Source organism: Gopherus evgoodei, chromosome 4 (assembly GCF_007399415.2).
Source record: "Gopherus evgoodei ecotype Sinaloan lineage chromosome 4, rGopEvg1_v1.p, whole genome shotgun sequence".
Taxonomy (NCBI): Eukaryota; Metazoa; Chordata; order Testudines; family Testudinidae; genus Gopherus; species Gopherus evgoodei.
In genome coordinates this window covers 43,311,079-43,333,037 of record NC_044325.1, presented here as the reverse complement: position 1 = coordinate 43,333,037, position 21,959 = coordinate 43,311,079, and the positions used below count along the sequence as shown (strand labels likewise).

General features: G+C 49.1%; 1 protein-coding gene across 1 annotated transcript in view; it reads right to left on the bottom strand.

The window, feature by feature from the left end:
* Window positions 1-614: 614 nt before the first annotated feature.
* The window catches only part of ISM2 (isthmin 2), a 50,385-nt gene continuing 29,040 nt past the window's right edge, over window positions 615-21,959 (bottom strand). The window contains exons 2-6 of the mRNA XM_030559027.1: window positions 12,390-12,653; window positions 9,133-9,454; window positions 5,803-5,943; window positions 4,946-5,023; window positions 615-3,663 (exon numbers count right to left, since the gene is read on the bottom strand). Coding sequence (XP_030414887.1) covers window positions 3,146-3,663; window positions 4,946-5,023; window positions 5,803-5,943; window positions 9,133-9,454; window positions 12,390-12,653 — 1,323 coding nt within the window. The 3' untranslated portion in view covers window positions 615-3,145. The remainder of the gene's footprint in view (window positions 3,664-4,945; window positions 5,024-5,802; window positions 5,944-9,132; window positions 9,455-12,389; window positions 12,654-21,959) is intronic.

Below are 21,959 nucleotides of genomic sequence, written 5' to 3'. Positions count from 1 at the left end.
CAATTCTTGGGAGTGAGGGGTATGATGGATGGAGAAAACAAGGCACTGAGCATTTGGAGGTCTTTCCTCCCCAGCTACTTGTGTCAGATTTGGGGATTAAATCACTTGACACTGTTCCTTTGTCATAGGAGATGAACTTCTCACTTTGTCCCTGATAGGTTTCAGAGTGGTAGCCATGTTAGTCTGTATCAGCAAAAAGAACAAGGAATACTTGTGGCACCTTGGAGACTAACAAATTCATTTGAAAATAAACTTTCGTGGACTAAAATCCACTTCATCGGATGTGTGCAGTGGAAAATATAGTAGGAGGATATATATACACAGAAAACATGAAAAAATGGGTGTTGCCATCCAATTGTAATGAGAGTAATCAATAAAGCAGGAGGAAAAAAAACTTTTGTAGTGATAATCAGGATGGCCCATTTCCATCCTGATTATTGCAAGATCATCCTGATTATCACTACAGAAGTTTTTTTTTCTTCTGCTGATAATAGCTCATCTTGATTACTCTCGTTATAGTTAGTATGGCAACATCCATTTTTTCATGTTCTCTGTGTATATATATATATATATAAACATATATATTCCTACTGTATTTTCCACTGCATGCATCCAATGAAGTGGGTTTTAGCTCACAAAAGCTTATGCTCAAATACATGAGTACTCCTTGTTCTTTTTGTCCCTAATGTTACCTTGTACAATTTGTGTCAGTGTATTTTTTATATAGTTTTAAGGAGGTGAGTGGCACAGTTCTTGGGACCTACTGGTGTGTGGTTCACCCAACTATACTCACTCCTACAGTAGATCCTGGGCAGGAATGGATTGAAACAGGACTCACGAGCCGCAGGGCTCATGGACAGAGGGTGCCTAGGCAGAGCAGTGTGCCTGAAGCAGAGGGTTCCTGCTGGTTCCCTGATGAGGTGGGGCTGGGCTGCCTCATTTCAGGGGGTTGGGCAGAAGATACCATTTGGGAAGGAAGTGACATTTCTGCCCCACAGTGGTGAGTGGTTTATTTCCATCATCTATTTGGACCCCACACCTGTAGTAAGGTGACATTTGCCATTTCTCTAGGTGGCCATTAGATGTCGCTTTTGCCACACTGTGATCCAGCACACCATGCACTTGTCAGTCAGCAGTGGGCAAAGCACCCTTAAGGGGATGGGTCAGACCTCAGCTCCCTCAAATAATCCACAGGAACTGGCCACAGGACGGGCTTCAGCCACAAGAGAGCATCCCCAGCAGCAGACAGGTCCATGAAAGACTTGTGGGCCCTGGTTGGGGAGTTTTTAATCGAGGTGACAGGAGGGTGAAGCATGCACCTTTGGCTGGGTCCTGTGTTGCTTCTCACCCCAGTAGGATGGGAGCCTTGGACTGGAGTTAATGACCATATCCCAAGAGCCTGGAAATGAAGACATGCTGAGGGCAAGGCCGGGGAGTGACTATTCAGGACACCAGCGCCTCCCACTCAGCAGTTGCTGCTCTTCCAGACACTCTCCACTCCCTATTGCTGCTAGACGAGAGGGATAAAGCTGGGGAGATGGCTGGGCAGGCAGGAATGCAGGGGACTGGACTAGCAGAATACTGGGGACAGCAGAGAGAGAGGAAGAGAGGACCTGGTTTTGAAGGTGCCCGGAGAGAAATAGAGCAGATGCCAATCTGTTATACCGGATGCCAAGCTGCAGGGAGTGGCCTAATCCATCACACTCGCTCTCCCGTAGGGTGTGTGTGGGGTGGGGGGCGCACAATGCAGATGCACTGGCTATGGCCGCAGCCTCTCAAAGAGCGAAACCCAGCAACGGTGCAAGCATCCACATGTGGGAGTCTAGCTCCCGTCCCCACGTGGTCTTACAGTGTCAAAACCACTGGCCAGTCCCAGGGGGAAAAGCCCTGGTCACAGCTGGTCACCCTGGCAGAGTCTGGGCTTGCAGAGAGATTCCTCTGACTTGGGTGCTTTCTGAACGTCTTTGTGAGGACACAAACAGCAGGGCTGCCTCTCGCACTCTGCAGAGCCAGGGAAAGGCTGTGGGAAGAGAGTGGGTGGGAACTGCTGATCTATCTTATGGAAGGACACTCCTCAACACTGCAACACTGGCCTGCCAGAGAGAGCCAGGTGTACATATGGGCTGCTAATGTGACTTCTACCAATCCCCCCAGCACATTCCCTTTGAAGTGAGGACAAGGTGTTAAACACAGACATTGGATCATTTCCTTTTCCTTCCCCTCTGGGTGGAGATCAGATCTTGTTTGTCCCTATTTGCCCCTGGCCCTGGCAGCAGGTGTGCCTTATTATTTTCAATAACTCTGTGAAGAGGGCATGTTTTCACACCACTAGCCCATCCCCCAGCCACAAGAGCCCAGGGAACACCACGTGGGTCTTTCCCAGTCTCTTTCTTTCCAAGTCTGAAAGTAAGATCCAGGGGAGATCCCACCCCATACTCATCACTAGGAGACTCTCCTGGGAGGATCTATCCCCAGGTTTTAGAGGAGACCCAGTACCCGACGAGGCAGGCTTTTATACAGTTGCCTGGTTGGATGTCTCTGACAAAGCTGCTAACTCTTTGCCTTAACAGCAAGTCTTGGCTGGTGTATTAAACTCCGCCATCATAGCTGCAACATGAAGCAAATAGAAGCCAAGAATGTTTCACCATAAGCCCCTGAGCTCCTTATGAGATTGCAATTAACACTTCATAGAAAAGTAACAGGAGCAGCATCGTTTCCCTTTATACACCCCCACCCTCAGAGGCCGCTGCCTTCCATTGCCTCTAGCTGTCACTCGCATGGATCCTGTGCTATCCATAGAGAAGTAGCTGGGGTGAGAAGAGCACCCTGGGGCCAATCATGCAGCAAGGATCACCTGGGCCCCTTGGAAGCTGGAAAGGAACTGGGATGCCTCCATGAAAAGACAGATTAAAAACCAATCCCTGTGGTTGGCACCGACAGGGAACTTGCGTGTAGGGCCAAGGGCTCCGCCTCTCCCCCGGACTGCTTTGTTTCCAAGGGAGTGACAAGCAGGGGATGACTCCAGAGCCTCTGTGGCCTGCAGGCCCTCACTGAGGTGGAGAGAGAGACAGGCCCCCTGTTGCTTCTGGGGTGTTACATGGTAGACCTGCCACATCCTGCTCTCCCATCACTCAGCCGAGCTCTGCTAGTACTCCTTGGCCTCCTGCAGCTGGGAGAGGTACTCCTCCTCAGTGGGGTTATCAGCACACTGCTGCCCATTGTTGGGGGGCCGAACAGCATGGTACCGGCTCCAGTCCCCCTTGCACAGAATCCAAGGCAGCATGTCCACCTTGTAGTGCAGCTCCGGGGAGAACTCCGTGCTGATGAGGTTGGGGGCTCCGGCCCCCTTACCCCGGGTGATAAGCTTTGTGTGCTCGTCGTAGCAGCAGTGCTGGGCGGCCAGTGTGGTGCTGTCCAAGGAGAGCATGGATCGCAGGCAGAAGCGGGCCGTAGGCTTGTAGATGTCCAGCCGCTCCTTGGGCCCGCTGGCATCCCGCCAGCGGAAGTTCTTGCCCTGGCGCTCGTCCTGCAGATTCACAGCACTGTAAACAGCCTCTAATGGGTAGGAGCAGGGGCAGCTGGGCAAATCCGTCAGCACCTTGCTCAGATACTTGGTGAGGAAGTCACTCTTGCAGTTCAGCCACTTCTCACAGCTGTCCACATCTGGAAGAGAGAAACAAGTGGGGGGAGAGCATGAGCAACCTCCCCACTCAGTGGGCAGGGCCGGCTTTATGACCCGCGGGGCCTGCTTGGAACACTCGACAGCGGTCCGGGGTTTTGGCAGCACTTCGGCGGCAGGGGGTCTGCTCCAGGGCTTCCGCAGCACTGAAGGATCCCCTACCGCTGAAATGCCGCCGAAGACCCTTGGAGCGGACCCTCCACTGCCAAAATGCTGCCGAAGACCCCCGGAGAGGGATTCCCTTAGGTGCGGGGCCCTCTTCAGTGGGGAGCCCAATTCCGGGGAATCAGGGGAATCGGCGTAAAGCCGACCCTGCCAGTGGGCACCTCTCTGAGGTCCAGCCACAGCCCTGGGAATGGAGTTATACCACAACAGCTGGGCTAACAATCACAATAGCCTCCATGGAGGAGCTGGTACCAGGGGAGGAGATTGCCAGAGACAACAAACCTTGCGGCTTGAGGGCAACAGCTGATGGAGAGATGGGGGTCAGAATAGAATGTCTCCATGGGATAGTGTTGCACAGCAAGATGCTTAATGTGGGCTCTGCACAATCTCTAAGCATCCAGCACCAGCCACTGTTGGAGAGAGGCTACCAGAGCAGCTGCACCGTCGGTCTGTTTCAGGAGGGCACATGGCAGTGTGAAATCATCAACAGGAACATGCTGCAGTCCTGGGTCGTGTCCATACCACTACAGCTAGTGCAGATGAGATCTTACCCATGCCTAAGATCGGTGCTAAGGCTTCACACTGCCTCAAAGTTCAACATGGCTTAGGGACCTGGGTTAGTTACTGCCTACCCTGCATAATGGAACCAGACTGTAACCAGGCTGTGAGACCACTGTGCCGTTACTGGGCTTCCCAACATGAGTGCAGCTGTAGCATGGACAAGGGCCATAGACTCATGTGACTGTGAAAACACCTAGGTGTGTGGAGCACCAAATCTCTCTCTTGCTTCAGGGTGGGACTTCCACTGGGGCATTTCTACACTTCCAGTTATGAAGCCACCCTTGAGTGGAATGCCGAGCCCATGTCAGCACCCTCTGTCAGAACACAGTGCCTGGCACAAGCTAATGCCTAGGTCCCTACATGGCAAGGGTTAACTGACACTTCACGCCTGTGCGGATATTTCACTGAAGTCCCCCAGAACCTTGGCTCCTTGGCAGAACACTCTCATCCAGGTAGCAGCATCTCCTCCTTGGGGTGCTGCACCACGAAATCCCTTAGGAGCTCCCAGGGCACTATTGTACAGAAGAGAAACGTGCTAACCTGAGTTGAACATCTCCGTGGTGTTCTCACCCTCAAATGGCATCTCGTCAGTGGTGAAGACCATCTCCCCATCGGCTCCTTTGGAGACAAAACATACAAACAGAAGTAATAAATCCCATTCCAGGGATGGGCCAGAGGTCCTGGGGGGGGTTGGGCACCAGACCCTTGTATTTCCTCCTGCCCCCTCCCCACCTTCACGGAGGCCTACCCCTATGCACAGAAGATCAATGGGATGGTACTGCAAGGAAGATAACACTAAGGGAGTGTCATATCGCTTGTTGTGATGGATCTTGATGGTTGGAGCCAGCTCTCAATAAATTTCCAGTGAGGATTTCAGGCTTCATATGTAACAGAGTTTTGATGTTAGGCAGCAGATCTATGATCCATGGGCTACTTACGACTGATTATGGAATGACAAGCCACACCCTCTCTTCATGATGGAAAGAACCAGCCATTTTTACTGGCCCAGATCAAAAAATTGAAAACTATTAACCTTTCAAGCACTAGCCAGTATCCAAACAGAGGAAAAGAAAGCTGAGTGTTTTAAGGGTTTAGGAGGCAGGCCAAGGATCACAGAGGGACTTGGCCTATGGGTTTATTTTCTGGAGTGAGTCCCACCTAGATCCCTTCATCATGTTAGAAAGGGATAAAGTTCTTCCTGCCCTGTGGAGATGGAAAATTCCTCCAGTGACCCTCCTGCCCCTAGCTGGGAATCCATCCCTCCCCCACTAGCAGAAACAGGATCTTGCTGTGGGCAGGGCCCATTGGGTGGATGAGTTTGAGAAAGGGCCCCCCAAGGTGTCAGGGGAGGCAGAGAAGTGGCTCTGTCTAGAGCATGAGGAGTACAATAGGCTCACCAGGGCAGCGATGCAGGTCGCAGGTTCTCGACTCGGTGGCTGTGCAGGCATAGCCACAGGACCGAGTTCTCTTCTGGTTCCCGCTACCACAGGTCACACTGCAGGGGGACCAAGAGCTCCACTCCTCTTCATCTTCATAGTCTGGGGATGGCAAGAGAAGGATAAAGCATGAAAGTGCTTGTGCAAAGCCCAGATGGGAATGAAGCCTGGAGCTGCTCTGGACTTCCCTGCTGGCTTCCCTCTGCCCACATCACCCTGCTCCTACCTCCCCCTGTCCTGCCCTCCTGAGCTGTCTCCAAAGGGGAGCTGGCTAGAGCTCAGGAGAACACTTGAACAGATCTATAGATTTTTGAAGTTATCTAGTTTGATCTCCTGTATATTAGCAGCCATAGAACTTCACCCAGTTATCCCTGCATTGAGCTCAATAAGAAACATACTGGGTCAGACCAAAGGTCCATTTACCCTAGTATCCGGTCTTCCGACTGTGGCGAATGCCAGTGCCCCAGAGGGAATGAATAGAACAGGTAATCATCAAGTGATCCATCCCCATTGCCCATTCCCAGGTTCTGGCAAACAGAGGTTAGGGACACCATCCCTGCGCATCCTGGCTAATAGCCACTGATGAGTCTATCCTCCATGAATTTATCCAGTGCTTTTTTGAACTCTGGTATTATCTTGGCTTTGGCCAAGCACGATAGTTTGCGCTTAGCCAAAGCATATCTTTCAAAGAGGCATCCAGTCTTGATCCGAAGATACCAAGAAATGGAGAATCCATCAATTCCCTGGGTAGTTTGTTCCATAGGTAATCAGCCTCACCGTTAAAAATGTATGCCTTGTTTCTACATGGAATTTATTTAGTTTCAATTTCCAGTCATCAGCTCATGTGATGTCTTTCTCTGCTAGACTGAAGAGCTCTTAAGGACTTGGCATTTCCTCTTTGTGAAGAGACTTCTGCCCTGTAATCAAGTCACTTCAATATTCTTTTTGATGAGCTAACCTGATCAAGCTCTTTAATCACTCACTATAAGGCTTTTTCTGCAGTCCTCAAATCACTTCTGTGACACTTTTCTGCACCTTCTCCAATTTATCAATATCCTTTTAAAAAATCTGGACACCAGAATGGGATGCAGTATTCCAGTATTGGTCTCACCAATGTTGTACACAGAAGTAAAATCACCTCCCTACTCCTACACACTACTGCTCTGTTTAGTCTCTCAGTCCAGGGTCTCATAAGTCCTTTTCACCACAGCATGACACTGGGAGCTCACATGAAGTTGCCTGCCCACTACGACCCATATATCCACTTCAGAGTCAATTCTTTCCAGGATACAGTCCCTCATTCTGTAGGTACGCCCTGCATTCCTTGATCCTAGATGTATGACTTTGCACTTGGCTGTATTAAAAGGCATTTTGTTTGAATGGGCCCAGCCTACCAGGTGATCCAGATCGCTCTGTGTGACTGTCAAGTCCTCATCATTATTTACCCTCTGCCAATCTTTGTGTCACCTGCAAAGTACATCAGCAGTGATTTTATATTTGCTTCCAGACCATTGATGAAAATGTTGAATAGTGCGTAGAAGCGATCCCTGCAGAACTGGAAACACTTCCATTCAGTGATGATGTCCCATTGGCCCAATGTGAGATGGCAAGAGCACATGCATACGGTAAGTACCTTAAGGAACTGCTGACAGCACAGCCACAAGCCCTAGAGAGGCTAGAGGTGGGCACATCTGATTCCTCTCAGTCCCCCATTCTGGCCAGCTCTGGGAACCACATTGGCTAGTTCTGGAGGGAGCTGCATCCAGTCCCCACCACTGTGACATGGGGAGTGGGGGAGAAGTGGAAACATCAGGGGACCTGAACTGTCCCTGAAGTGCCTCCTTCTGCCCCTTTTCTAATTGCTCAGAGTTGTTCATGGATGCCCCTCCTGACAACCCGGAAGTGCAGGCACTCTTCCAGGTCAGGGCAGCAGCAGATGGCCGCACCTGCCTTCGCTGGCACCCTTTTCAGGATGTGCTTCCTGGGAACAGAGTGCAGGCGTCCCGACTCCCAGTCTTAGCCACTAGACCAGTGGTTCTCAGACTTTTGTACTGGTGACTCCTTTCCCTTAGCAAGCCTGAATGCGACCCCTCCTTATATTTAACACCATTTTAAATGATGGATGCAAAGCGGGGTTTGGGGTGGAGGCTGACAGCTCACGATCCCCCATGTAATAGCCTTGCGACCTCCTCAGAGGCCCTGACCCCCAGTTTGAGAACCCCTGCACTAGACCATTCTCCTTCCCAGAGCCAGGAACAGAACCAGAGCCCTAATTCCTACCTTGGCACACTCTCTCTCAGAGCTGAGAGCAGAACCTTGGAGTCTTGGCACCCAGTCTCCTTGCGCTAACCACTACACCAGGGCTCAAATCCATTCAGTGAGGAGGGATGAATTCCATGCTTATTGATGGTCCAGGGGCTGGATATACATTTAGGACTGCACAGTCCCCTATCCACAACCACCTCCCACTGATAGCAGTGGAGGTTTGCCCAGAATCAAGGTTAGAATACAGCCTTGCTGTAGTAACTCAACCTTTAGGTCATTTATTATTTGTTCAGTACCTTAATGCCACATTCAGTCTTTCTCACTTCACTCTCCCCCTCTGCCCCATTCTATCTGCTGGAGCCAACAGCCATAAGATAGTTAATGCTGAGATTGAAAGATCATAAGAATCACAGCTGTTAAGTCCAGAAGGGGCCATCATCATCTAGTCTGACTTGCATAACACAGGCCAGAGAACCTCACCCCCTCATTTCTGCATGGAGCCCATAACTGCTGTTTGATCTATAGCATATCTTCTGGAAAGGCAGCCAGTCTTCATTTAAAGCCTTCAAATGCGGAGAACCTGTCACATCCCTAGGTAAATTGTTCCAATGACTAATGACCTGCACGGTTAAAAATCTGTATCTTTTTTCTAATCTGAATGTATGTACTCATTACGCTTTAGCATTAGCAATCCAATCAGCTGGGAATTCAGTTCACACCTCTGAGTTATTTATCTAGTCTGTCTGCAGACTCAGGCAGATTTCACTGTTTTGGTTCCATTTGGAAAGTTTCCTTCATAACCATAGGGGCTAGAAACTTCCCCCCCCCCTTTTTTTTTTTTTACACACAAAAGCTGAGATTTATGCAAATCCATCAAGCTGCCATCTGTCTGACATCCCTGCACTAGAACAGGCTGTCCTGTGGATGCCCCCAGTGCCTTTAACAGCAATCCAGCCCCTAGTGGGCAGGGAGATGGCCACTGCAGAATTTGGGGGGGCATCTGCTGAGGGGCAGGGGATAACTCACCATAATTATATTTTTCCTTGAAGATCCAATTCTTCTGACTCGGCCACCTCTGGTCCCAGTTGCCTCCCACTCCGCTCAGCACTGTCTCCTCCTCTTCCTCATACTCTGTTGTATAATCTTCCTCCTCCTCCCCTCTGTCCAGGCTGTCATCCTCGTCATCCTCCTCTTCCTCAGTGGGATCCATGTACTCCCAGAAGAGGGGCCAGAAAAGGTCCTTGTGTGACAACCACTCGGAAGAGGTCAGGGACCAGTCATTGCTGGTCTCCTTCAGCAAATCCATCTCTATCTCAGCCTGGGGATCATCCACCACCTCAATGGTTACCTGGGAAGCCAGACACAAGGCAGGGCAATAAGGGAGGTGCCAGCACTTAAGCCAGGGCTCCTGGCTGACTCAGCTCCCGGGGACCCTCTTAAAGGGCAACAAAGGACTTTCCTGTTGGTCCAATAGCTCCCTACTCAGGATATAGACATTCCAGCTAGTTTCCCCCTTTGGCCGGGTTGTGCTATGTGCAGGACACAGTGCCAGGCCCTGCTAGAATCCTCCCACGGCTGATGACTCCAGTCACTTTGTCCAGACTTTAATGCAGGGATCTCAAACTCAAATCACCATGAGGGCCAATGAGGACTAGTACTTTGGCCCGAGGGCCACATCACTGACATCTTTTCAATAAAGATGCAAAAGGCCCCCACTCTGCTCCTGGCCCTGCCCCCACTCCACCCTTTCCATGAGGCCCCGCCCCTGGCCCTTCCCACCCCTTCCCCACCCCCATTCCAATCCCCTATCCAAAGTGCCTGCCCCAACTCCTCCCCGTCCCTTCCCCTATTCCAACCCCTTCCCCAAATCACTGCCCTGGCCCCGCCTCTTCTCTGCCTCCTCCCCTGAGTGTACAGCTTCCTGCTCCTCCCTCCTGGAAAGCACAACATGCCACCAAACAACTGTTTGGTGGTGGGAAGCACCTGGAGGTAGGCAGAGGAGTGGGGACGTGGTATGCTGGGGGGGGCAGCGGGTGAGGGGAGCTTGAGGCGGCTGCAGGAAATAACTCCGGGGGGGCGGGGAGCTTGGCGGGCTGCAGCAAATAACTCTGGGGCTGCATGCAGCCCACGGGCCACCTGTTTGAGACCCCTGCTTTAATGTGTCATTGAAAAAACCTGACATCACAGAGTCTGGAGGCAGCAGGAGGCAGTTGCATAAAACAGCAACAACCCAGGAGACCAGGGTAGATTCAGGTTTGGTAAACAGTCTGTGAAGCACGCTGAGGTGCCCAAGGCAGGCAGGAAGTCAGTCAAGCAACATATCCTCCAGGAATAGAAACAGCCCCCACACACCTAGAGAGGAGGCAGTTTAGTAACGGGATGGGTGCTACAAAGTAAGATGTCTCTGGGGGTTAGCTGGGCCCCTGCTCTGGGAATGGAAAGCAGCAGGACCAGCATTGAGGTGATCAGGTGGGCTGAAACTCCAGCCACACTCCTAGAGAGGCCAAGATTATCTTCTGTCTTGAATCACTAGAACAGTGAGTTTGGTGGATTTCAGCCTAGTTGCAAGCAGACCTTCCTCCACAGTATAAAACTCAACCTGGCACAACTGGGAGGAGGGACTCAGGCCTGGTACAGCAGGGATTGCTGCAAGAAAGGATTGAGGTACATTGGCAGAGGTGTGTGTGAGTAGGCCAGGGCTAGACTAGCAGGGGGTGTTGCAGGTCAGACAGGAGACATGTTTGGGGGGTAGCTAGCCCAGCCAGGCAGGGTAGGGGAAAATCTCTCCTGACTGCAGAGGGCCAGTGCATAGGCTAGAACTCTTAGAAATTCAGTGCTTGTATGTCCTTAGGAAACTATCCATGAACCCATCCTTGTTCTCTAAAGGGAGGAGTTCTAGAAAGAAGTGAGAGGGTCCAGGAGTACCGAGAATCCTGACCGAGCCGATCTGGTTATACAGCATTCATTCCCTTGTGCAAGGAGTTTATATGCCAGCATCTCCTGTCCTAAATGGGTGTGGGTTATATGTGCCTGAGGATTATTTGCCAAAATATATAGTATCAGCCTTGCAGAGTCTAGGAATTGGAGTCCCCACACAAAAGGTTTCCAATTAGGAGATCAAACAAGGCCAGAGAGAAAACATCTGGTTAATTGACCCCACCCTGCAGTCTGTCTGTGGCACTCCCCAGGCCTGGGTCCAGTTCTAGTCTGCCACAGCGCCCTCCCCCTGACAGTCTCAGCACCCTGCACACATGCTGACGGCCAGGGTCCAGCTAAGACAGCAATCAGGCCCTTTAGGGATGAAGAGGAAATGGAGATCAGAACTGGAGGTATTACCCCTCTGCCCAACCAAGTCCCCACAGGGCCCCCACTCCTGAGCACATCGAGGGAATGTTCCCGAGCAGATCCTTCCCCAATGGATTTTGTGCCAGCTCTGCACAGGCAGGGTGAGGGTTAGGGGACTTTGTGAATAGGCTCCCCCCAAAACAAGGTTAACCATAGCAGTGTTTTTCTTCCCATTGCTCCTATGTGCTAGGAGTTTATTTTGGCCTCTCTTCCCCAAGACTCTAGGAAAAATGTATCGCCACAGCCCCTTATATTGCCCGGTTTCAGTCAATTGGTGACTTGGATTGGCTAACGTAAGAGCAGACTCAAATGGAACCTTTGTTCAGTTTCATCCTGGAGCCAGGTCCCTTCTCTCATCCATTCCAGACCCACTCACCTCTCCACTCGGATTCCTTCCCACCCATAACGATGGGGAGCTGAAGCATATCTCAGTGTCTCCCTGATGGAGCTTGGGTGTAACAGTCATTAAAAATCTGCCACTGCTTCCCCATTAGTTTGGCCTGAAATGTACAGTGACCCCATAAGCACATGCCTCTTAGAGCGAGGGAGTTCCTGTCAGAGGTGGCAATACTGCCCCAGGAAGTGCCACCACCCTGGCACACAGTCACTCCCCACTGGCCTCTGCAAGGCACTTTACCCTAAAAACTGTTGGTGACAGAGCAAGCTGTGGTGGAATCAACAGCACTGGTGATAATCCAGGCTGAGACCAGCTGTCTGGGATAGTGTACAGATAATGAAATCAATCGTGTCATGGTGCACAGGAAGGAGTCTGGGGGCCCTTCTGGTCCCTACCACACAGCAGATGGACAAGTCATCCCCAATCAGGTCATCCCTCGGCCGCTCAGGTGATTCTACGCTTGCATAATCCAGCCACATTACTTTTTTGCTCCTGCCCAAAGTGTCCGTGTCCAGCCAGTGACAGAGACTTTTGCTCCTACCTGTATGTTTGGATTCTGGGCACTCAGGTCAATGTTGGCCAACCCTGGCAGGTTCTGTAAGTCCAGCACAAAGGGTGTGCTCTCCTCCTTGCTAGCGCCACCAGGCCAGAGTGGCACTGGATGGTTCCTCGCAGCCCGCTGGGATGACCATCGGCGTTTGTGCCGGCGAGTCCCAGCCTGCCCGCTTCGCCTCAGGCTCCGAACCTTGTTGGACTGTGGCATCTCCTCTTCCTGCGTCAAATGGGTGTCAGATGAAGTGGAGACCTGGCAATGAAAGAGGCAGCAATGGCAGTTCCAACCCCACCCTGACCATCTCCACAGCTACCATTCAGGACTCCCTCCACTGCATCCTCACCAGGGACAGGGCAGGAGAGCAGGCACTATGGAGGTGAGCAGCTGCCTGCAAATGTCAAGGAACAGATCCCCGAAACACGACTACTAAGAACAAACGCAAGGCTGATTGACCCACCATCTCCCTATTTCTCCAAGTGTGGTCTGAGACAACAAACAGGCCATACAAGCAAACAGCATATTGACTGCTACATTAGATCTGGCCACCAACTTATCTATTTCACTATCCTCACCTCCCCTGCAACACCCAAGTGGAGCAACTGCCTATCTAGTCCAATATCCCTGCCACTCTCGAGCACAGCAATGGCTCTATTATGTCTGGCATTTCCCTGCTTTCTGCCACATCAGAAACCAGTCCAGTATTTGCACCTCTCTATTATAACACTGTCCTATCTAATCTGGCATTTTGATTTCCCTGCCCATACCAGACCAGTCTGCTAGTCCACCTTGTTTGGGATCTTCACTTCTGACAATGTCCGAGACCAAATTCTTTGGAGGAAGGACAAAAATATATAATGCATCTGCCCAGCTGTTCAATATTTTACATGAAGGGAAAATTCCAAAACGCCCCCCACCATGATCAGCCCCTGTAAACTATCAATTTTCACCCTGAGGCATAAGATTTGATAACTTTTAGCTGGAAAATGACAAATGCAAAGATTATTCATGGCCACAAAGTCACCCAGCCCAACACTCATATCTGGTGAATTAATCTGAGGTGAAACTTTCCCAAGATAACCTGGCTGTGTAAAAGCTATTCGTATCAGAGAAAACAACCTAGACTCAGACTTTAAGGTTAGAAGGGACCATTATGATCATCTAGTCTGACCTCCTGCACAATGCAGGCCACAGAATCTCACCCACCCACTCCTGTAACAAACCCCTAACTTATGTCTGAGCTACTGAAGTCCTCAAATCATGGTTTAAAGACCTCAAGGTGCAGAGATTCCTCCAGCAAGTGACCCGTACCCCACGCTGCAGAGGAGGACAAAAAACCTCCAGGGCCTCTGCCAATTTGCCCTGGAGGAAAATACCTTCCCGACCCCAAATATGGCAATCAGTTAAACCATGAGCATGTGGGCAAGACTCACAAGCTAGCACCCAGGAAAGAATTCTCTGTAGTAACTCAGATCCCAGCCCATCTAACATCCCATCACAGACCATTGGGCATATTTACCTGCCAATAATCAAAGGTCAATTAATTGCCAAAATTAGGCTACCCCATCATACCATCCCCTCCATAAACTTATCAAGCTTAGTCTTGAAGCCAGATATGTCTTTTGCCCCCACTACTCCCCTTGGAAGGCTGTTCCAGAACTTCACTCCGCTAATGATTAGAAACCTTTGTTTAATTTCAAGTCTAAACTTCCTCGTGTCCAGTTTATACCCATTTGTTCTTGTGTCCACATTGGTACTAAGCTTAAATAATTCCTCTCCCTCCCTGATATTTATCCCTCTGATATATTAATAGAGAGCAATCATATCTCCCCTCAGCCTTCTTTTGGTTAGACTAGACAAGCCAAGCTCTTTGAGTCTCCTTTCATAAAACAGGTTTTCCATTCCTCAGATCATCCTAGTAGCCCTTCTCTGTACGTGTTCCAGTTTGAATTCATCCTTCTTAAACATGGGAGACCAGAACTGCACACAATATTCCAGATGAGATCTCACCAGTGCCTTATGTAATGGTATTAACACCTCCTTATCTTTACTGGAAATACCTCACCTGATGCATCCCAAGACCGCATTAGCTTTTTTAACGGCCATATCACATTGGCGGCTCATAGTCATCCTGTGATCAACCAATACTCCAAGGTCCTTCTCCTCCTCTGTTAATTCCAACTGATGTGTCCCCAGTTTATAACCAAAATTCTTGTTATTAATCCCTAAATGCATGACCTTGCACTTTTCACTATTAAATTTCATCCTATCACTATTACTCCAGTTTACAAGGTCATCCAGATCTTCCTGTATGATATCCCGGTCCTTTTCTGTATTAGCAATAACTTCCAGCTTTGTGTCATCCGCAAATTTTATTAGCACATTCCAACTTTTTGTGCCAAGGTCAGTAATAAAAAGATTAAATAAGATTGGTCCCCAAACTGATCCCTGAGGAATTCCACTAGTAACTTCCTTTCAGCCTGACAGTTCACCTTTCAGTATGACCTGTTGTAATCTCCCCTTTAACCAGTTCCTTATCCACCTTTCAATTTTCATATTGATCCCCATCTTTTCCAATTTAGCTAATAATTCCCCTTGTGGAACCATATCAAATGCCTTACTGAAATTGAGGTAAATTAGATCCACTGCATTTCCTTTGTCTAGAAAATCTGTTACTTTCTCAAAGAAGGAGATCAGGTTGGTTTGGCACGATCTACCTTTTGTAAAACCATGTTGTATTTTGTCCCAATTACCATTGACCTCAATGTTCTTAACTACTTTCTCCTTCAAATTTTTTTCCAAGACCTTGCACACTACAGATGTCAAACTAACAGGCCTATAGTTACTCGGATAACTTTTTTTTCCTTTCTTAAAAATAGGAACTACGTTAGCAATTCTCCAGTTTTACGGTACAACACCTGAGTTTACTGATTCATTAAAAATTCTTGCTAATGGGCTTGCAATTTCATGTGCCAGTTCCTTTAATATTCTTGGATGAAGATTATCGGCCCACCAATTTAGTACCATTAAACTGTTTGAGTTTGGCTTCTACCTCGGATGTGGTAATATCTACCTCCATATCCTCATTCTACCATTATCCCTAACCTCCTCATTAGCCTCATTACAGATTGAGGACAAGTATTTGTGTAGATATTGGTCCATATCTAGATTATCTTTAACCTCCACTTCATTCTCAGTGTTTAGCGGTCCCACTTCTTCTTTCTTTGTTTTCTTCTTATTTATACGGCTATAGAACCTTTTACTATTGGTTTTAATTCCCTTTGCAAGGTCCAACTCTACATGGCTTTTGGCCTTTCTCACTTTATCCCTACATGTTCTGACCTCACTAAGGTAGCTTTCCTTGCTAATCCCTCCCATCCTCCACTCCTTGTAGGCCTTCTGCTTTTTCTTAGTCACCTCTCTGAGATGCTTGCTCATCCAGCTTGGTCTACAACTCCTGCCTATGAATTTTTTGCCCTTTCTCGGGATGCAGGCTTCTGATTGTTTCTGCAACTTTGACTTGAAGTAATTCCAAGCCTCCTCTGCCTTAAGATCCACAACTTATTTGAAGTTGGTCCAGTAAAAGATATTACCTCACCTGCTTTGTCTCTAGGAACCTCTTGAACAAATCGTCTACTAAAGGTCAATAGGAGAAGAAAATGCTAAAGATGAATGGCTGCATTTTACATTGTAGGAAACAGATAATGGATGGTTAAAGCCTCTTTGTATAACAGACTATGAAGCAAGATAACTTACTTATAAATGGTACCTGTGACTGACTTGCTCTCACTCTGCTGACATTTTTATCCATTCTGAGGCACACTGTGCTCACCTCTGCATTCCCACTCTGCTCTGGGAGCTGCACCAAGAAACAGTCTCGTGCTGATGTCATCCTCCAGGAAGCCTGATTTTCAAGAGGGTTCCAGACCAGAATGGGTTAAGGGTAGATTTGGAAAGAAGCAGGATTAACTCCTCCGAATTAAACCACTTGAACCAGGTCCCCATGTCACTAACCTCTGCACTCAACACACACTGGGATTAAAGGGTGCAAGTCAAAGGGGCTGCAAGCTTCAGTGCATCAGAGAAATCGGAGCTGGGAACAACCTGTCAATCTCTCTGCACCCCAGTCCTCGCTCAACCAAGGCAGACTTCCCTACAGAAGGTTCTCCAGTGGTCTAGGATTTAACTTTCCAACCTATGTGCCTTCCACTCTGCCTGATTCCCCAGATTAGTGCATCTCGCAGGTATTTCCTGATGCCCAGCCTAAATCCCCCTTTGCTCCTAGCTCTCTTCCCTGGCACCACCAAACCCTCCTTCCCCTCCATGAGCTCAGACTGTAGCTGCAGGATTAACAAAGAGGGAGAAACTCCCCTCCCCACCAGGGAGACAGAACAGCACTTTTACCTGCAATTAGGACCAGATGGTTTGGGGAGGGACTCCCCTCCCTTTCATCCTGATCACTGGAGCACTTCAAAGAGAGCTGGAGCCAGGCCAGGCTCACATGAGCACACATACAGCATGTCAGCCAGGCCTGTTCCTGCACATCAAAGGCCTGGTGCCTTTCTCCCCCGCCCCAAGAGAAAGGAAGGGAGCAGCGGGGACACTGCTGGTCCCTTTGCTGTTTATCAGAGTGGAGCTGGCTGTAGCAGAGACTGCAATAGCTTTGTCCAGATGGGCCCCTGAATACAGGTTGGAGAGGGGTTCTGGGTGAATATTCCATGTGTGGGGAGAGTTGCTGCTCTGTCCTGGAGGAATGATCAGGGAGGATGGATATTAGGCCCAGAGTTTTGTTGGAATTGATCCAGCTCTGATGCCACTGCCCTAGGCAAGCAATGGCTCCAATCTAAGACATCCATGGCCCCAGGGTTTTGTTTGGGGTCTGTCCGTCCCTCTGATTTGACATCCCATTGTGGGAAAAGGGGGACAAAGGCAGGACAGGGGGTTTTTATATTCGCCAAGCAGATGTGGCAACTCAATTAACTCTCCCAAGTCAGCTAGGGCTGTGCAGCAGCAGAGCATGGTGGGTCCTACTGCCAAGAATTCAGGGGACATTTTAATGGGTTCTGGTCAGGGTGGGGTTAACACTGAGGTTTGGGTTCAAAACACAAAGAACAATCAGTTCCAACCACTTTGGAGAACCTCAAAGCCCAGCCCATGGATTGCCTCTCTCCTCCAACCCCCAGCCCCAGACAGCTTTCACCCGCAAAACCGTGGCCCCTGGAATGCTGCTACCCCCAGCCCCTACCAAATTCTACAATCCAGCCCCTGGATAACCACCACCACCACCCAATCCACAGTGGGCCAGGGCCAGGAGTTAGTTGAGAGCAGGCACCACAAAGAGATGCTGTATAGATTTCACAAGATTCATCACACACCTTTGAGCTGAAACAGCTCAGAGGAAGGGCCAAGTCCAATCAGACATGAATTGCAGTCGGTATTTCCAAGGTTCCTCCCCAATTCGGCTTGCTCTGGAATTCAAGCCCTTCTGTTTCTGGATCCTGACTTGCAACATGCTAAGCCATTTCGAACCTGGGCTTCCCTACTAGGTGGCTCAAGACGATGGAAATAAGTCACTACTAAACCACCGCAGCGTCTGAGTACTTTTCACTCCTAGGCTGCTGACCGGTCAGTGAATGTCTTCACCCTCTGAGGGTATTTGCTACCTGCAACCTCTAATCCTCTGAGTGAGAAAAGCACCCACATCATGAAGGTCAGCATCACAGTTAGTCCTTCTCAACAGAGAGGCTGAGGATGAATAGGCCACAGGCTGAAGCACCAACAGAGGGTAATGTGACAGAAAATGAACCTGTTCTGTGGATAAAGAGACTCTTGTCGCTAGTTCTGTCAATAGCACATCTTTCATGAGCACTACATTTTCAGCAAACTGTAGATTAAACCTTGTATTACAGTAACACATAGCACTGCAAGAAAGTCATGTCAGTAAAACACTGGTGATACATAGTCCTTTTATAGGACTTTTCAATTGTAGGCCTCAAAGCGCTTAACAAAAGCAAGTAGGCATCATCATCACGGTCAGCTCCAGGCACCAGCTAAGGAAGCGGGTGCTTGGGCGGCCAATACAAAGGAGCGGCTGTCCGTCCACTATTGGGGCGGCATGTCTGGGTCTTCAGCAGCAGGTCCCTCAGTCCCTCTCTTCCTCTTTGTGCTACTGCTGAAGAGGAAGAGAGGGAGTGAAGGACCCACCGCCAAACTGCTGCTGAAGAATGGAGTGGCACGATTGAGCTGCCGCCGAAGTGCCACCAATCGGCTTTTTTTTTTTTCGCCGCTTGGGGCAGCAAAAAACCTGGAGCCAGCCCTGATCATCATCCCCACTTTACATATGTGGAAACTGAGACACAATGCAGGGAAGTGTCCATCACACAAGAAGTCACAGTGATAGAGCCTGGAGAAGACCCAGCTCTCCTGACTCCCACTCTTCTGCCCTATCACTGGCCAATACTGCCTGGTTCAGATTTTACACCCTGATCAACTCAGGAAATTCAGATTCTGGTTGTCACAGGGGTAACATAATCCTGCTGAAGGAGACCTGGAAAGAGCTGATAGGCTGACAGGCTGCCAGATTTAAGAAACCCCTCACCCATTTACCAAGCATAAAGTCCTCTGGAATCACTAGTTCCTTTTCCTATTCTACCAACATCCCCTGCCTCAATTCCAAGCCACAACACACACCTGGTGTCCCTAATCTCAAATGAGGAACTAGGCAGGGGCACTCCACCATCCCTATATTGCACACAGTGGCCATTGAGCTCCTGGCAATACCAATGTGCCCAGACCGTAATATTTTAAGAATTGAAATAGGCCAGACATATTTTTTTAATTTTCCAGTCACTTATTAATATTCACCAAATTGCCCAGCACATCTCCCCAACAATTCAGTGATCTTCTCAAATAGTCAGGGGATGAGTGAGTGTCTCTCTGAAATCAAAAAAGGTTTGTATATATCAGAAGCAATCCCTACTGGCCAAGTTTCAGCACAATATCCCAAGCAAAGGCAGAGGCAAAACGCAACTGTTTATAGAGGGGGTGGGGGGGCATGATTTTGAACTCTGTGAGCTGGGTGGATGTCAGTGTGAAAATATGTATCTTTCATGTCAAAAGCCGAGTCCTCTAACATTTGGGGGAACTATTGATGCCAAAGCTATCGTGGAATTTTAGCTTTCAAATGAACTAGTTGAATTGTTGCAGATCAAGAATTGGTCTCCAACCCCTATTCTTCTTGGAAATCAGGAAGTAGAATCCCTTCCCTTGATACTGAGGTGGAAACCTTTCTATGGCTCCTCTGAGGAGAAAAGAGTTCACCTTTTATTGTAGAATCTCGTGAGAGTGGTCCCTTAAAAGAAACTGAGAAGGGTGTTTGTGAATAGGAGATACCAGAAACACCATCAGATAACCCAATCATGAATAATCTCTATACCCATTTATCTGTACATAAGGCCCTCCAGTTTTTCTGCAAGTTTCATAAGGTGGCCTCCAAATATTAGGGGAGAGGAATGAAATGGCATCAGTAAGGGGATGTGGATCTCAACAGTCCTGTCAAAAGAAACTCTTCACTTGGGGGTTAGAATATGATGTGGTGGTGGATGTTTCAGAGGCTGGGATCCTGGGTCTATAAAACTCTGTCTGGTGCGTGGTGGCTCCTGAGCACAGTGGTGGTAAAATAGCTGAAAACGTGGTCTTTCCTTATACCCCTCTGTCTCATGTAAAAGCCCAGTGAGCGAAGCATTGACCTTTAGCCTTAAGAGAGTTGAGAGACTCCACCATCTTCCCATAAAAAAGGTTGATAATATCAAATGGCAGATTTGGTATGGTGCTCCACAACTCTCTAGGGAAACCTGAGAATTGCAACCATGACTTCCTCCTCATAACTATGGCTGTAGCCATCCTCCTAGAAGCAGAATCTGCTGCTTCCAGTGTGGCTTGGGGTGGAATTTTGGACACCAGCCTGCTTTCATCTACTAAGCCCTGGAAGCAGGCCCTATCATCCTCAGGGAGCTTGTCCTTGAATTCCAAAAACTTATTATAGTTGGTAAAATCATATTTGGCCAAAAGGACCTGGTAATTTGAGATCCTGAATGGGAGGGAGGTGGAAGAGAAGACCTTTCTTCCTACTAGGTTGAGTCACTTCATGTCCCTTATTAGAGGGAGTAGACTTTGGATGCTGTTGCTTGGACTGGTCTATAGCCATCTGCATCACCAAAGAGTTAGGCACTGGGCGAGATAAATCTCCCGCCCCCACCCCCGACGGAACAAAGTAGCATTTCTCAGGCCTCATAGGGGTGGGTGGACAAGAAGCAGGGATGTGCCAAACCACCTTTGCTGGGTGCATGATGGCCTCATTGATGTGGAGGGCCAGTTGGTTGGAACTGGAAGGCTGCAGAATGTCCAGTAAACCATGCTGAGGCTCCTAGACATCCTCCAGCTGAAACTATAGCTCCGCTGCCACATTGTGCATGAACCTCTGGTATTGTTTAAAGTCGTCTGGTGGAGACAGAGAAGATGGAGTACCTGCCTCATCTGGTGAAGATGACAAGATCACTCCCAGAATCGTTGGAATAGTTGGATCTGGCTCACCTCCCCTTCTGAATATTCTGACAGCGCTGGTTGTGTGTAACAGGCAATGGCAAACAGGGCTCCTGCACTGAACCCAGATGTCTCTGGTAGGACTCCCAGGGTTCCCAAGATTGCCAGTAGAATGGATCAAATGATGGAGGAGAACCCAATGCCATTGGCTACTGCCTGTCTCTTGGCCAACCATCTCTGGTCCACACCTTGATCATTTGGGGCTCGTGACTCATGCTCCCTCTGACACCATAGAGGCTCCTACAGAGGCTCAGACTTATCCGACAAGAAAGCCAGAAGCTTGATCTCTGGAAGAACCAATGGTACCTATGGTTGCCCTTCAAGACTGACAGGGAGGATGGGGACTCTGCCTTGCAAGAAAAGTATCTTCCTCTGGTATATCCGTGTCCCAGAATAGAGACAGTTCTGGTAGGAGGGGTGAATGCGGGCAGGGAAGAAGATGTCCTCTGGGGAACCACAGGTATCAGAATGTCCTGGGTTACCAGAAGAGTCCATCAGCAGAGCCATTGGAACCAGACTGGTCACTGTGGCAGTCAGCTTCCTCTGGAGCCATGTTGCTTCCAGGTACCACACTGGCTCTAAAAGTAGATGGGAATGCCAGGAGCCAGGTCTTCACCATAGTCACTGATGTCCATACCCTTGCACGCCGCCTCCTCCTGTTGAGAAGATTTACTCAGACCTAAATCCTTAGTGTCCATGAACACCAGCTCCCTCGCTTTGATGGGGTCACGAAGTGATCCTCTCTCTTTAGGAACTTGTCCTTATGTCTAGGAAAATGCCCTTTATCCTCATGTGAAGCCGTCTCTTTAGGCTTAACAGTTTTAGTCTCCATTCCCAAGTTCAAACCTGCTTGTTGAGACTGATGTACAGGTGGGTTCTGCTGCCTGGATCTGAGTGGGGTTTAATTGCCTTCTCCATAAAATGTTTTCTGAGACTCACGAGACTGGGGAGGAAAACAGC